Source organism: Lissotriton vulgaris, unplaced genomic scaffold (genome assembly GCF_964263255.1).
Source record: "Lissotriton vulgaris unplaced genomic scaffold, aLisVul1.2 SCAFFOLD_2515, whole genome shotgun sequence".
In the NCBI taxonomy this organism is placed as follows: Eukaryota; Metazoa; Chordata; class Amphibia; order Caudata; family Salamandridae; genus Lissotriton; species Lissotriton vulgaris.
Window position 1 is genome coordinate 105074 of NW_028247158.1, and position 14919 is coordinate 119992.

Below are 14919 nucleotides of genomic sequence, written 5' to 3' on the forward strand. Positions count from 1 at the left end.
GGGGCGGAACCTGGCGCAAAAGGGGCCAGAGGGGGCGGAACCTGGCGCAAAAGGGGCTAGTGGGGGCGGAACCTGGCGCAAAAGGGGCCAGGGGGGCGGAACCTACCGCAAAGGGACCAGGGGGGCAGAACGTGGCGCAAAGGGGCCAGGGGGGCAGAACGTGGCGCAAAGGGGCCAGGGGGGCAGAACGTGGCGCAAAGGGGCCAGGGGGGCAGAACGTGGCGCAAAGGGGCCAGGGGGGCGGAACCTACCGCAAAGGGACCAGGGGGGCAGAACGTGGCGCAAAGGGGCCAGGGGGGCAGAACGTGGCGCAAAGGGGCCAGGGGGGCAGAACGTGGCGCAAAGGGGCCAGGGGGGCAGAACGTGGCGCAAAGGGGCCAGGGGGGCAGAACGTGGCGCAAAGGGGCCAGGGGGGCAGAACGTGGCGCAAAGGGGCCAGGGGGGCAAAACGTGGCACAAAGGGGCCAGGGGGGGGGGGCGAAACCTGGCGCAAAGGGGCCAGGGGGGCGGAAACTGGCTCAAAGGGGCCAGGGGGGCGGAAACTGGCGCAAAGGGGCCAGTGAGGCGGAACCTGGCGCAAAGGGCCAGGGGGCGGAACCTGGCGCAAAGGGGCCAGTGGGGCGGAACCTGGCGCAAAGGGGCCAGGGGGAGGGGGGGCATAACCTGCGCAAAGGGGCCGGGGGGCCGAACCTCTACAAAGTGGCCGTGGGGGGGCCGAACCTGCCGCAAAGGGGCCAGGGGGGCGGAACCTGCCGCAAAGGTGCCAGGGGGGAGGCGGAACCTGCCGCAAAGGGGCCAGGGGGGAGGCGGAACCTGCCGCAAAGGGGGCGGGGGGGGGCGGAACCTGCTGCAAAGGGGCCGGGGGGGGGCAGAACATGCCGCAAAGGGGCCGGGGGGGGCAGAACCTGCCGCAAAGGGGCCGGGGGGGGCGGAACCTGCCGCAAAGGGGCCGGGGGGGGAGGCGGAACCTGCCGCAAAGGGGCCGGGGGGGGGGGAGGCGGAACCTGCCGCAAAGGGGCCGGGGGGGGGGAGGCGGAACCTGCCGCAAAGGGGTCGGGGGGGAGGCGGAACCTGCCGCAAAGGGGCCGGGGGGGAGGCGGAACCTGCCGCAAAGGGGCCGGGGGGGAGGCGGAACCTGCCGCAAAGGGGCCGGGGGGGAGGCGGAACCTGCCGCAAAGGGGCCGGGGGGGAGGCGGAACCTGCCGCAAAGGGGCCGGGGGGGAGGCGGAACCTGCCGCAAAGGGGCCGGGGGGGAGGCGGAACCTGCCGCACAGGGGCCGGGGGGGGAGGCAGAACATGCCGCAAAGGGGCCGGGGGGGGGAGGCAGAACATGCCGCAAAGGGGCCGGGGGGGAGGCAGAACATGCCGCAAAGGGGCCGGGGGGGCAGAACATGCCGCAAAGGGGACTGGGGGGGGTCAGAACCTGCCGCAAAGGGGCCAGTGGTGGCGGAACCTGCCACAAGGGGCCAGGGGGGGCGGTACCTGCCGCAAAGGGGGCAGGGGGGCGGAACCTGACGCAAAGGGGCCGAGGCGGAACCTGCCACAAAGGGGCCTGGGGGGCGGAACCCAGCACAAAGGGGCCTGGGGGGCGGAACCCAGCACAAAGGGGCCTGGGGGGCGGAACCCAGCACAAAGGGGCCTCGGGGGCGGAACCCAGCACAAAGGGGCCTGGGGGGCGGAACCCAGCACAAAGGGGCCTGGGGGGCGGAACCCAGCACAAAGGTGCCTGGGGGGCGGAACCCGGCACAAAGGTGCCTGGGGGGCGGAACCCGGCACAAAGGTGCCTAGGGGGCGGAACCCGGCACAAAGGCGCGAGGTGGGCAGAACCCGGCTCAAAGGGGCCAGGGGGGGGCGGAACCCGGCGCAAAAGGGCCAGAACCCGGCGCAAAGGGGCCAGAACGCGGCGCAAAGGGGCCAGAACCCGGCGCAAAGGGGCCAGAACCCGCCGCAAAGGGGCCAGAACCCGCCGCAAAGGGGCCAGAACCCGGCGTAAAGGGGCCAGAACCCGGCACAAAGCGGCCGGGGAGGTCAGAACCCGGCACTAAGCGGCCGGGGAGGTCAGAACCCGGCACTAAGCGGCCGGGGAGGTCGGAACCCGGCACAAAGGGGCCAGGGGGCGGAACCAGGCGCAAAGGGGCGGAACCATGCGCGAAGGGGTCAGGGGCGGCACCCCGTGCAAAGGGGCCCGAGGGCGGCACCGGGCGCAAAGAGGCCAGATGAAGGGGAGAGGGAAGTTGGGTTAACACAGGCCCCAGACTAGGGAAGGGATCAGGCGGCACAGAAGCTACACTGAGGGTGGTGACACAAAGATTACATGGATGGGCAGACAAAGATACCGCCACTTAGGAGTGCGATGACAAAGGAACCACAAAGAGGACGGACACAGACACTACACTGAGGGAGCAGCGACAGTCACCAAGCAGAGGGGGCTGAGACTTGCACCATTAGAGGCACATTGGTTCTTAATTAATAAAGAAATGAGGTAACTCTAAAGTGTCTAAACTGATTGGGCAAATGTGCATCTTCCTGCGATAACAAGGATCTAAATTTGTATGCCCTGAGATGGAAGACCGCAAATGAAATTCCCTAATACCCACACACACGGATGAGGACTGCATAAATACATTAACTTTTTTTAAAGTCTAGCCAGGACTTACCTGGAGTATTCTTTCGTGAGCAGGATGATCTTTTAGTTCAATCAAGCGATCCAGAACAATAAGTTTGACATTATTGTCACTCTCCTTAATAATTAAGTCAATGTAACACTGAGCAGCAGCCTATAGAAATGAAGGAGCACGTAACATCAGTTAACAGACTCTTCTGTAACCCATTAGTCATTGACACATAAACAAAGGTTTAGAGAAAACAAAATAGAACCACATATTCAATCTTATTTCTGCTCAATTTCTGGGCAAGGCAAATAAACTAAGAATTTCCATACTGTGACTACGGAGCAAAATAAGGATATGAACAAAAAGTTTAGGAACCCCAAGTAGACAGAACCGTTTTGGATTCAGAATTCTTCCCTAAGGGTATCAGATATGCTTCTAATAAGCAGAGCAGCAAACTCTAGAATTAAAACATGTAAACATAAGAGAAACCATGCAAAGCAATAGACCCAACAACACAAACTCATAAATGTAACAGTCTTATTAGAGTACAGTTCAGTAGAGTGCAGTTATTGCAATGCACTAACAGCATTCAGGAGATAAACAGAGCAAATATTGAATAAAATGGTTGTATGTTCTTACTTCGCATTCCGTTGCAACGCATGCCTTTACCACGCATGCGTTACAACGGAATGGTATTTCTACGCATTTGCTTTTCCTCGAATTCTTCCGTTGTGACGTCATACGTCGTTAAGAGGAAGCGGAAGTTTTTTTCCGTTTTCTCTTAAACGATGTGGATTGCCTGCATATCCCGACGTGACTTCTGGTGAGTTTTATTTATGGGGGGGAGACCCCCCCCCAATCCCCCCCAGCCCCCTTTTTTTTTTTACTTTTAACCTTTACCACATATGCTTTTACTACATACCTCGTAGTAAAGGTATGCGTGGTAAAGGCTTTGGTGGTAACCACGCATGCGTTGTACTGCATGCGTGGTTAAGGTATTCGTGGAAACAGCCTCGTTGTAGTGGCCGTTTCCCGAATAAAATAGTAGTGGTAGGAAAACGTTGCAAAGTCATCCAGTGCCCTCGGCACCCCTAACTGGTACTGGTGGTAACTGACCGATTGACCCTAAGCTCTGCCTAATCAGGCCTAAGGTCAGTACTATGCTGAAAACACACTAAAAATACAGATAAAACACCTACATACACTAGGTTACACAATGAGTTAGGGTACCGCTATGATTGACACAACCTCCCCTATAAGGCCCTAATACATAATATGGCAGGGGGATAGAAACTACCTTCTAGTCCCTAGTATATATCAGGGCGTGGCAGTTTAAAGGCCAGCAGCCTTTCTGCACTTGCAGCACTGCTTTTAAAATGCAAACTGTGCCCACTTTGGGGAACTTAAAAATGTATAACCTAAATAATAAACTACAATGTTTTGGGATATTATGTGCCTCCAGGGTCTCCCTTAGGTGTATCAAGGGTGAGGGGTCAGGTACTTATAAGGAGTATCCTTATAAAATGATTTTTATATGCCCTGGGGTTAGTGAAATTCCACATTTCACTTCCCACATTGTAGTAAAGTGCTTACCAAAATAGACTTTTGTGCTAGGAGCACTGTGGAGCGAGGATCTGAAATATTTTCACATATTCAGACCCACTAAAGCCTTCCCTAGTGTTCCAGGGGTGGGGGTTTCTGTAGATGTACGCATGGTTCTTATAAAACATGTTTTATAAGCCCTGGTGATGGAAAAAGTGCCCCGTTTATTTTTTCCGTTGCAGATCCCCAGCCCCAAAGGTTAACATGGCAAGACGTTATTGATTAATAACTGAAGACAGGGAATCCATAAAAATATAAGTAGAATGGTAATGATAAATCCAACAATATGCTACTATTGAATTTATCCTAAACAACACATACAAGAAGTTATGGGCCTTTCTTGTCTTTGTCTGTAAGCCAAAATTCAGCCCTCTAGTGCTCTGCCCTGATTGGCCAGAGTTAAGTGGAATAGCCAGGCTGCTTTGATAAGGTGATAAGTAGCTCAGGGGGGTCCGAGAGCCATACTGGGAGAAGAAGGGCTCTGCTACATAGGATTGCTATGACAGGGGGATGGGTCGTAAAACATACTCTTCAAAGAGACGATGGAACAGACAGTGTAAGCCAGGTCCAATTACAGCCCTACCCTTTGAATCTAGCCAGATGGCAGGAATTTCCAGATGCAAAGGGGAGGGAGCCTATGGAGATTAATTCTCCTGGCAGTTGGCTTAACTAACTCTTGCTCCTCTGCTGAAAAGTCTGAGCTATTGAATTTTGGAGAAATAGTGATTTTGGGGAGACCATTGTACCACACTTTGGAGGAAGTGGTCATGCTATGGGATGTTGCCCTGCAATTCACTGGACAGGAGTGCCCTCCTGCTTAACCCCAGAGATCACTGAATAAGTATCTGAGAGGGGCAGTGCCTCTCAGCTCTGCTGGTTGAAACTGAGAGAAGGAGAAGGATTGCAAAGCTGGTAACTTGATTTGCACAATCAGGCCCTGTACTCTGAAAAGACTATGCCTTCTGCATTATCTGGAACTACAACACTTTGGATGTACCTTAGTGAAAGAGGGAAAAAAAGGGGGACGCCAAGCTGGAAAGTTGGTTTTCACCATCAGGCCCTGCTTTCTGACAAACTGCGCCTGCTGCATTATCTGGAACTATAGCCCTTTGGATGTACCTTGCTTCAAGAGGAATAAAGAGTGGGCTCCCTGCAAACTAGGGGTCAACAGAGCTCGCCTGCATCAACACCACCAAGAACCCCTCTGTCTGGAGTGTATGTAGTGGACTTACGTGTGTTGTAAAAGTGCATTGTGGGAATTGTGGTCCCAACCTTTCAAGGACAATCTTGGAGATTCCAAACCTTTGGATTGGGTTTCAAACACTTTGAACCTGCAAGAAGAATTTCAGGAAGAAGTTCCTCACTGAATCTGACCTGCTGGAGGAGCCTGCACAACATCTGGTGAGAAATCCTCAAGAAAAGTCTGAAGGTAACATTTTGACCAGGGCCTCCCACTTAGTGTATCTGACCAGGGCTCCGTTGTGGTCGCACTCAAACTGTCAGAGGCAACCAAATGTCCAAAAGTGGCACTATTGGTTTCTAAGCACTAGAAGGTGTTTAATCTTTAAACATTCATATCTCTGGTTCCCTACAGGTTTTTCTTTTCATTTTGGTGTCCTTTTAAAGATAAAACTGTTTCCTATTTCTATAAGTTGATGTTGGATTTTTATTGTCTGTTGAGTCCTAATTATTAACTGAATTGATGTTTTTAAATGTTTTATATAACTGTCTCTGAAGTTAAGCCTGCCTACTCGCAGCCAAGCTCCAAAGGGTTGAGCATGGGAAAGATTTTCAAAGACCTATTCCCAGCCATAGTTTGTATTAGTTGCCTTATTGCCAGAGATAGATTTAAATTTACCACTACCAATAATCCACTTTCTAACAAAGGTATATATACATCAATACAAAACACCTCATACTAACAATGACTTTTATAATGGTTTGGGACATAATAAGTATAAAATCTAACAGTAAATTAGGAAATAAGGAAAGTCAAGCTGAGAAAGCAAAGTCGGAATTCGTGCATGGTCTCTAGGCTGAAAATGGAGTGATGGTCTTCAACTGAAAAATATTGTAAAATATTCAAGGGGATGAAGGGGAGCTGGTGTGGCTTTGGTTATTCAATGGTTGATATATCTACAGGATACTATAGTGTTTTCCTCTGGAAATAATTAAACATATTTGGTGCCCTGCAGAGCAAGAGAGACTCAACATGGGACAGGAAATGTTAAAACATTAGATTACGTACAACGGTTCAGTACTTCTCAACCATTCAGCCTGCAAGATGGTTTTAAAGATGAGCAAGGCTTGACCCTCCCAACTACTGGCGAAGGAAGTAGTTCATAAATGTATTAGTTAAAGTGCCCCTTTTTGCATGGTTACCCCCTAACTTTATGCCAAACGCCAGATGCAAACATGACCTGCTAAGCAGGCCCCAGCACCTGTGTTCTTTCCCAAAACTGCACCATTGGCACACCTCTGGGCACATCTAAGTCCCTTGCAAAAGCTACCAGTGGCCAGAGAGGGTCCCTGGAAATGCAGCATGTATTATACCACCCTAAGTGGCTCCACATCAAATACATGCACCGCAATTGCAGGCGATGTGTCGTAGTGTGACTTAAATAAAGGAGTCGACACACCACCAATGCCTGTGGCAGGCCTTACAGCCCTAAGGCAGGGCGCACTATACTACAGGTGAGAGCATAGTTGCATGAGCAGTATGCCCCTACAATGTCTGAGTCCATTCGTGGACACTAAGTGCAGGGAAGGAAGTTTGAATACATGGGCTGGGAGTTTGTCAACACAAACTCCACAGTTCCATGATGGCTTTTCTAAAGACTGAAGTTTGGTATCAAATTTGTCAGCATTATAAACCCACACTGATGCCAGTGATTTATTACAGACTGCGCTCAGAGGACATCTTATCACTGTAAAATGACTGACTTCTAATGTATTGGCTGACTGGTCCCTGCCACCCAGCTACCACCAGACAGGTTTCTCACCTTATGGGGCGAGAGCCTTTGTGCTACCCAAGCCTACCCCCCCCCCCCCCCCCACCCCCCCAAGACCTCAGTTGTGTAGCAGTGAAGATGAGCCCTACTGATCTGTCTCATCCCCCAGCGACCCTGGTCCAAGAAACCGGACACCGGTGTGACCCGCAGCCAGCAACCTCCAGGAACCCCATAGACCAGAGCTGTCTTCACCAAAGACTCTTTTGCTGGACAAATCCGATGTCCATGGGAGAAATCTTTTCACAGAACTCGGGATCCAGGCCGATTCGCGACTTCTGCACCAGTCGCCCAAGTCCAGGTGGCCCACCGACACCTCCCAGGCGATACTGAACTGGAATCCAGCTATGGACCACCTCTCCTGAACTTACCCACGACGCCTGCAGCATCAACTTTAAGAATCCCCAGGATCGGAACTAGTGAGAGAAATCAGAAGCCCAAAGACACTTCTGCATCTGCACCAGCATCCGAGATTCCGATCTCCGCCCCGGGCCTAGGAGTGCCCAACCGACAGATCCCCCCCCCCACTAGCCAACTTACCTCTACAGTGATGAGATTCCTTCAGCCAACCTTCTGGTTCAAGCCTGCAGCAGTTTTCTTCAACCAAGGATCGCTATTGGTTTCTAAAGTCCACCTAACGCCTCCTTTGCACTCTGCCTTCTGCATCAACCCACCCAGTCTCTTAGCTCTTTGGAGGCCCCTCCAGTGAAAACTGTTTACTTATCTGTTAGTTACTCACCAGTGTTTCACCCGATAGTACAGCACAGTGAAAGACCAATGCAATCCTAAGTGTTGAACCTAAAAATAAAGTCTATTTTTTTACATTGAAAAGTATTACATCCATATGCATTGATTCTATACAAACCTTTTGCAAGTAATAACTGTTGCAACTAGTATTGCATAATTAATATTTCTACTTACCTGTGACGGAGTTCAACTTGGTTCCTAAAATAAAAGTAGGGGCGTGGCCAAGATGGCGGTGTGAGCGGACGTGCCTTGCCGAGCTCCCGCCGCTGACCGCCACACTATAGCCTCCATCGCTTTCTTTTTGGCAACGGACGGCGTCGCCAGGCCCCTGCACTTGATACCTGTTCAGTGTGATCCCTGTGGGACGGTATCGCGGCTCAACGCTATCAGGAGCGGGCCGAATTCAGGCGGGGACGGCGCGGCGCACTGAGGCCTGTGCTCACTGGAGCCACGAGGACGAGGCCGCGAGGGGCGGGGCTGCGCGCCCGGTGCAGGTGTCTCCCCAGCGGCAGGTCCGGCCCGCGCGGTGGAGCGCGAGGCCTCCCGCGACTACTGCGCGGAGGCTTCGGCGGACCTGCCGCCATCCACCCTGTCACGAGCTGAGCCCCGGAGCCGAGCAAGGAGCTGCTGGAAGCGCGGCGGTGGGGTGCTGAGCGGAGCCCTGATTTTCCAACGCGGCGCCCAAGGTGAGGAGAGCGGGCGGCTGAGACGAGCCCCCGGGTGGCCCGCTGCTCAGGCTGGGACGCTAGAGCGGCCCGGGGGAGTGGAAGACAGCATCGACAGCTCCCTGGGTGACCGCTACGTCGGAGTCCCTCTCCGGAGCCGCCATTTTGGGGACAGGCGCTGTCCGCGCTGGACCGGCCCTCGGCCTCTGGCTGCTCGGGATCCCCGTGCCTTCGGAACGGTGGCGCTTCCGCCCCCCCGCACACTTAGGGGCAGGAGAAGAGACACTACATCCGCGGTGGGCCCAAACATCGGTGGAACGCGGGAGAGTGCCCTGCCCACGCGGCGGACAGCGTGGGGGAGCAGTGCGAGAACTCCGGAGTGGTGCTGTTGCCTCGGAAGGCCCGCGTGCACCGCCCCTACTATTGATTGCTTGTTGGTGGACTCCGTGGCCCGGCTTAGGGGCTGCCATCTTGTGTCTTTGCTTGACCCTGCACCTGACCTTCCCGCGCGGGCCGCGCTGCCTCGGCCTAGCCTCTGTCCGCCGTTGCTGGGGAGGTGGGTGTGGGGGGGTTGCGGGGGGGGGGGGGGGTAGCCAGCACTCGGGCCCCGGTGGTGTGAACTCGGGGTGTAGAGGAGGTCGGCTGCGGGCCACCCGGGCTGGGTCCCTCACCCTAACATCTCGACGCCTGCCTACTTGTTCTCAGACGCACGGTCGGCCCATCCCGGCCGGTCCTCCCTCGTGCTGCTGGTCGGCGTGAGGGGAATGGCTGGCAGGGTGCGCAAGGACAGGACCATTAAGGACTTACTCACTCCCACCACCATGGGGAAGAAGACGGATCTGCATGGCGCCGGCTCCCACACGGCACCCGCGAAGTCAACGATGGGCTCACCGGGTGCGCACCCCCAGAGCACCGACGAGCCTGTCACGAGGGCCTTCTTGGAGTCTCTGTTCGGCGGACTGAGGGAGGATCTTCAACTCCTTAAAACGGAACTGAAAGGCGAGATCAGGGAGCTGCGCCGAGACACAGACGCCATTGGCGAGCGGGTAGCGGACCTGTAGACAAAATGCGACGGCCGGGTTGTCGAGATGGAGGCACTGCAGCAGGAAATTATCCGCATTCACGACCAGCAGGTCGACTTACAGTCGCATGTTGAGGACTTGGAAAATCGCTCTCGAAGGCATAATATTAGAATCCGAGGAGTGAAGCTCGCCCCAGACACGGCGGACCTCTTCAAGTTCACGCAGGGCCTCTTCAACCACATCCTGGGGCGGCCGGCTGACTCCGCCATCACCCTAGACAGGGCGCATCGGACTGGACCGCCGCGGGCGCCTTGCCAGCCGACATCCTGGTGTGCGTTCAGGACTTTCGCACCAAAGAAGAAATTCTTAACAAGGCGCGACAAATGGGCCCCATCACTTATGGCGACCACTCCCCGACGCTCTTTCAGGATCTGGCAGCCATCACCCTGGAGAAGCGCAGATCGTTCAGGCCGGTCACTGCTGAACTCCGACGCCTTGGTGTTGCGTACAGTTGGGGGCACCCGTTCCGCATAGTGTCCAAATTGGACATCAAACTACACCAGCTACGATCCCTCACAGATGCCTGTCGACTGCTGGGCATCGAGGTTCCTGCACCGGAGGAGAGCACGCACCCTGGAAATACCTCAGAGGCTAGTTCCGCCAGCCAGTGGAGGCAGCAGCGACGGCGGCGGCGCAGACCCGGTCGACCGCCACAAGAGGAGATTCACGAGGGTCAACGGGCAGCTGTTGAGACGGCGGCACTAGAGCTGGCAGCGACGGCTGAGGGCTGATGGACATGAAACTGGGGGCCCGGGGGTTCCCTCGGGCTGGTCATACCTCGCCTAGGCGGTCGGCGGCGGGAGCGGACCTGGAGGGGCTGGACACATTCCCCTACTTTTTCCACTCATCTGTGAAAGATGAGGGACAGTGACCCACCTTTATGGTGCTTTACCTTGTGGTTTCTTGTTTGGGGTTGTGGGGGGGGGGGGGGGAGAGGGGGTGGAGGGAGGTGGGGAGGTTGTGGTGCTTCCTTTGGGGATGTTGGGGGTTGGAGGGGTACGGGTGTAGGATACGGGTAGTTGAAGGGGAGGGCGGGCGAGGGGGGGTTCCAGGTCCAGGGGGTTTCACAATGTTGAGTGGATGGGCGGCTCAAGAGGTGCGAGGCGGGCCTTTACGGGGCGCGCCTCGGCCTGGTCCCGGGGACCGGCCGCGAAGACTGGCATGCATCGAGGGTCGAGGTTGGTGCTCAGGCATGGAGGACTGGGTGGTCAGGAACGGGGAGTACGGATGATGGTTTATGGCTGCTACTGAGGTGCGCATCCTCTCACTGAACGTGAGAGGCCTTAACAACCCTACAAAACGCAAGGCGGTACTGTCGTGCCTCGAGCACTCACAGGCCGACATCTGTCTCCTGCAAGAGACGCACCTACTGCAGAAAGATTGTATACGCATGAAATCACACCTCTTCCCACACCAGTTTTTTTCATCCACACCACACAAGAAAGCTGGGGTTGCTATACTGGTGGCAAGAAAGTTCCGGGGGCAGGTCCTGCGACAGGGTGCGGAGATAAAGGGGAGACTCTTATCTTGCCACTTCACGCTGGGGGGATACAACTTTACAGTCTGTTCAGCCTATGCCCCCAATGAGGGACAGGAGGGCTTCTTCCATGAGGCGCTCAGCATGCTGGCGGCCTCGGCGGATAGACACATACTGCTGGGGGGGGATCTCAACCTAGTGTTTGACACTGCCCTAGATAGATCGGTGCAGCGCTCCACACAGGCGGGGTCCTTGTCGGTGGGAGGGTTGACACGTCTGAATGACCTAGGTATGGTGGATCTTTGGCGGAGTTTCCATCCGGGCACCAGGGCCTACTCCTATTTTTCGAATGCACACCGCACTTACGCCAGATTAGATTATTTCTTGGCCTCTACTTCCCTACATACCCTCACCTCCGCGGTTGAGATAGGCGTTGCATCCCTCTCTGACGATGCCCCCCTGCTGGCCACCTTCCTCTTCCCACCGATGCAGCGGCCGCCCCGGTGCTGGCGCCTGCGGGACACACTGCTGCACCGCAAAGAAGTGCCGGGGAAAATTGCAGAGGCGATCCGAGACTACCTACTCCACAACACCACAGCAGACACTTCCCCGACCACACACTGGGCGGCCCTGAAAGCAGTCCTCAGGGGAGAATTCATAGCCTTATCTGCAGCGGAGAATAGAGCGCGAGCTGAGAAGAGGGAAGAACTAACGCAGAAAGTCAGGGAACTGGAGGGTATGCATCAGAGGACGTGTGCGCCGAGGATCTGGAGGCAGTTGACTCTGGCGAGAAAACAGTTAAGCGCGCTAGATCAGGACAGGGCGGAATTTGCGGAGCTGAGGGTACGCCACATGTACTACACTGGGGGGGGGGGGGGGGAAGGTGCGGGCGCCTTCTGGGTCGGGCACTTAGAGAGAAACGTCTGCGCCAGGCAGTGCAGGAAATCACACTGGCAGGGGGTAGAATGGCCACGGAAGATAGCGACATCGCAGCCACATTCGGCGCGTTTTACACCTCATTGTATTCGGGGGAAACGCTAGAGGCGAGCGACCCTTTTTTGGACTCTGCCCACCTGCCCGCGCTTACCGCGGAGCAAGCAGCGACCCTAGACAGCGACATAAGGCCCGAGGAGGTGATCTCGGCCATCTCTCGGCTCCGGCTGGGGAAGGCTCCGGGGCCGGATGGCTTCACGGCCCTCTTTTATAAGAAATTCTGCATCCAACTGGTGCCGCTCCTTACCAAGCTTTTCAATCATTTCTCCGACCCCGGGGCTATCACGGAAGATTTGCTAGATGCCACCATTTCTGTGATCCCGAAACCGGGCAAGGATAAGAAGAGCTGCGCAGCGTATAGGTCCATCTCGCTTCTCAATATCGACTTGAAACTATATACCAGTATCCTCGCTAAGAGGCTCGGCCTGCTGATGCCGAGGCTGATCGACCCGGACCAGACGGGGTTCATCTCGGAGCGCCAAACCATCGACAACACCAAGCGGGCACTGCACCTTATAGAAAAAGCCACGCGCACGGAGGGGGAATACATGCTGTTGTCTATCCATGCAGAAAAGGCCTTCGACCGCGTCCATTGGCCGTACTTAGAACAAGTGTTGATACAGGCTGGCTTAGGCAACCGTTTTCGGGCCTGGGTGCTCAACTGCTACTCTAGACCCTCGGCGACAGTGCGGGTCAACGGGTTCTCATCGCCCCGTTTCCCTATAGAACGGGGTACGAGGCAGGGCTGCCCCCTCTCCCCATTACTATTCGCCTTATATATGGAACCCCTGGCACAGGTGATACGCCTTACTCCGGAGATCCACGGCATCAAGATGGGTGCCTTCACACACACCATAAGCTTATATGCGGATGATGTCCTGCTCTCCTTCTCCGCCCCACGTGAATCCCTCCCTGCCTGTGTAGCGGTACTTAACACTTTTGCAGGGGTGGCTGGGTTTAAAGTCAACCTCAGCAAATCTGTAGCGCTCGACCTCTCTCTAGAGGAGTCCACGAGAATATTCCTGGAGGGCCTCTTCCCCTTCCCGTGGGCGTCGGAGGCTGTACAGTACTTGGGCATACAATTAGCGCCGACCTTGCAGGGTACGGTTCGCAGGAACTACGCGAAACTGAGAACCACGATTAGATCGGAGTTGGGTAGATGGAGGCACCTGCCGCTGTCCTGGCTAGGCAAAGTGGCGGCTATTAAAATGACAATCTTGCCGCAAATACTCTATCTATTCAGGGCAATCCCCATGCGGCCGCCGGAGGGGTGGATTCGCCAAACGCAGGCGGAACTAGCCAACTTCATTTGGAATGGGCGGCGTCCGCGTATGAAGCTGCGCCTGGCGATGCTGCCTCCCGAACAGAGAGGGTTGGGCCTCCCGGATCTGCTTTTATACTTCCAAGCGGCGCAGTTACGGACGCTCGTGGAGTGGAGCAAATGGGAGTCAGAGAAGCACTGGCCCTTCCAGGATCAGGCGGTGGCCGGTCGCACCCTGCAGGAAGTGCCCTTCTTAAGGCGGCGCCTTCGACCCCCGAATCTCTATGCCTCCTTCATTACGAGGACGCCTCTGGAGGTCTGGGACCAGGTGAACGTAGCACACAACCTGACTTCCTTCCCATCCCCATTGACTCCCCTAGTGTCCAATCCGGACTTTGGCCCCGGCATGGATGCGAAGGCTTTTGCGAAATGGGGCCCTGCGGGATGCAAAGTGTTGTACCACATCTATGCCGAGGGGGGTGCTATCCCCTTTGATGCCCTCCGTCGTGAATTTGGTCTGCCGGAAGAGGAACGCCTTTGTTATTTTCAGGTGAGACACTGGGCGCTACAACCGACCGTCAGATCTGGGCTGACCGTAGACTCAGTGAATATGAATACTGGCTGCTCTCCCGAAAGACTGACTGTGGCCTTATTTCAGATCTTTACCGCATGCTCCTGGGCAGGTACGCACACATCCATAATGCAGGCAGAGCGAGGTGGGAAAGAGATCTAGAACGCACGTTGAGTAATAAAGAATGGAAAGGCATCTGTTACAGGGCCCGTCACTCCGCGCACCACATGGGGCTGACAGACACTCTCACAAAACTGGCCACATACTGGTACTATACCCCTGAAAAACTACACGAGATAGACCACACTAGGGATGCGCTCTGCTGGCGGGGCTGCGGGGAGACGGGTATACTGGTACACTTACTGTGGAGCTGCTCCCGCCTGCAGGCTTACTGGACTCAGGTGCTGGATGAAGTAGATTTACACTTGGACACCACTATCCCGAGGTTCCCCGCTTCTGTATTGCTGGGCTCCCCCAATCCCATTACATATCCCCTACGCTCCCATAGAGGACGACTGATAGCCATAGCCCTGGGCTCGGCGACACAGAATATCCTCACTTACTGGCGTACCACGCATATCCCCACGTTTCAAGGTTGGCTGCATCGCCTCTGGTACGTCCTGGGGATGGAGAAACTGTCTCTGATTGCAAAGGGGGAGGGGGACAAATATCCCGAACTGTGGCAGCCCTTCTTGACCCTTCTGGCCTCCGAATTCAGAGGTGACCTGCCCTAGATATCTACACCTGTTACGACTGACCCAACCGGAGGACACGAACACGGAGGCATAAACGACCATAGTGACACCACACAAGAAAGCTGGGGTTGCTATACTGGTGGCGAGAAAGTTCCGGGGACGAACTAGGAACATCAACCTGGAACAGGGGTGTGGGGTGGGTAGGC

The 14919-nt window shown here is 55.4% G+C and overlaps 1 protein-coding gene across 1 annotated transcript in view; it reads right to left on the reverse strand.

Moving 5' to 3' along the window:
- The window catches only part of COPB1 (coat protein complex I subunit beta 1), a 212668-nt gene that overhangs the window by 104009 nt on the left and 93740 nt on the right, over window positions 1-14919 (reverse strand). Inside the window, exon 8 of the mRNA XM_086949640.1 lies at window positions 2658-2777. Coding sequence (XP_086805766.1) covers window positions 2658-2777 — 120 coding nt within the window. The remainder of the gene's footprint in view (window positions 1-2657; window positions 2778-14919) is intronic.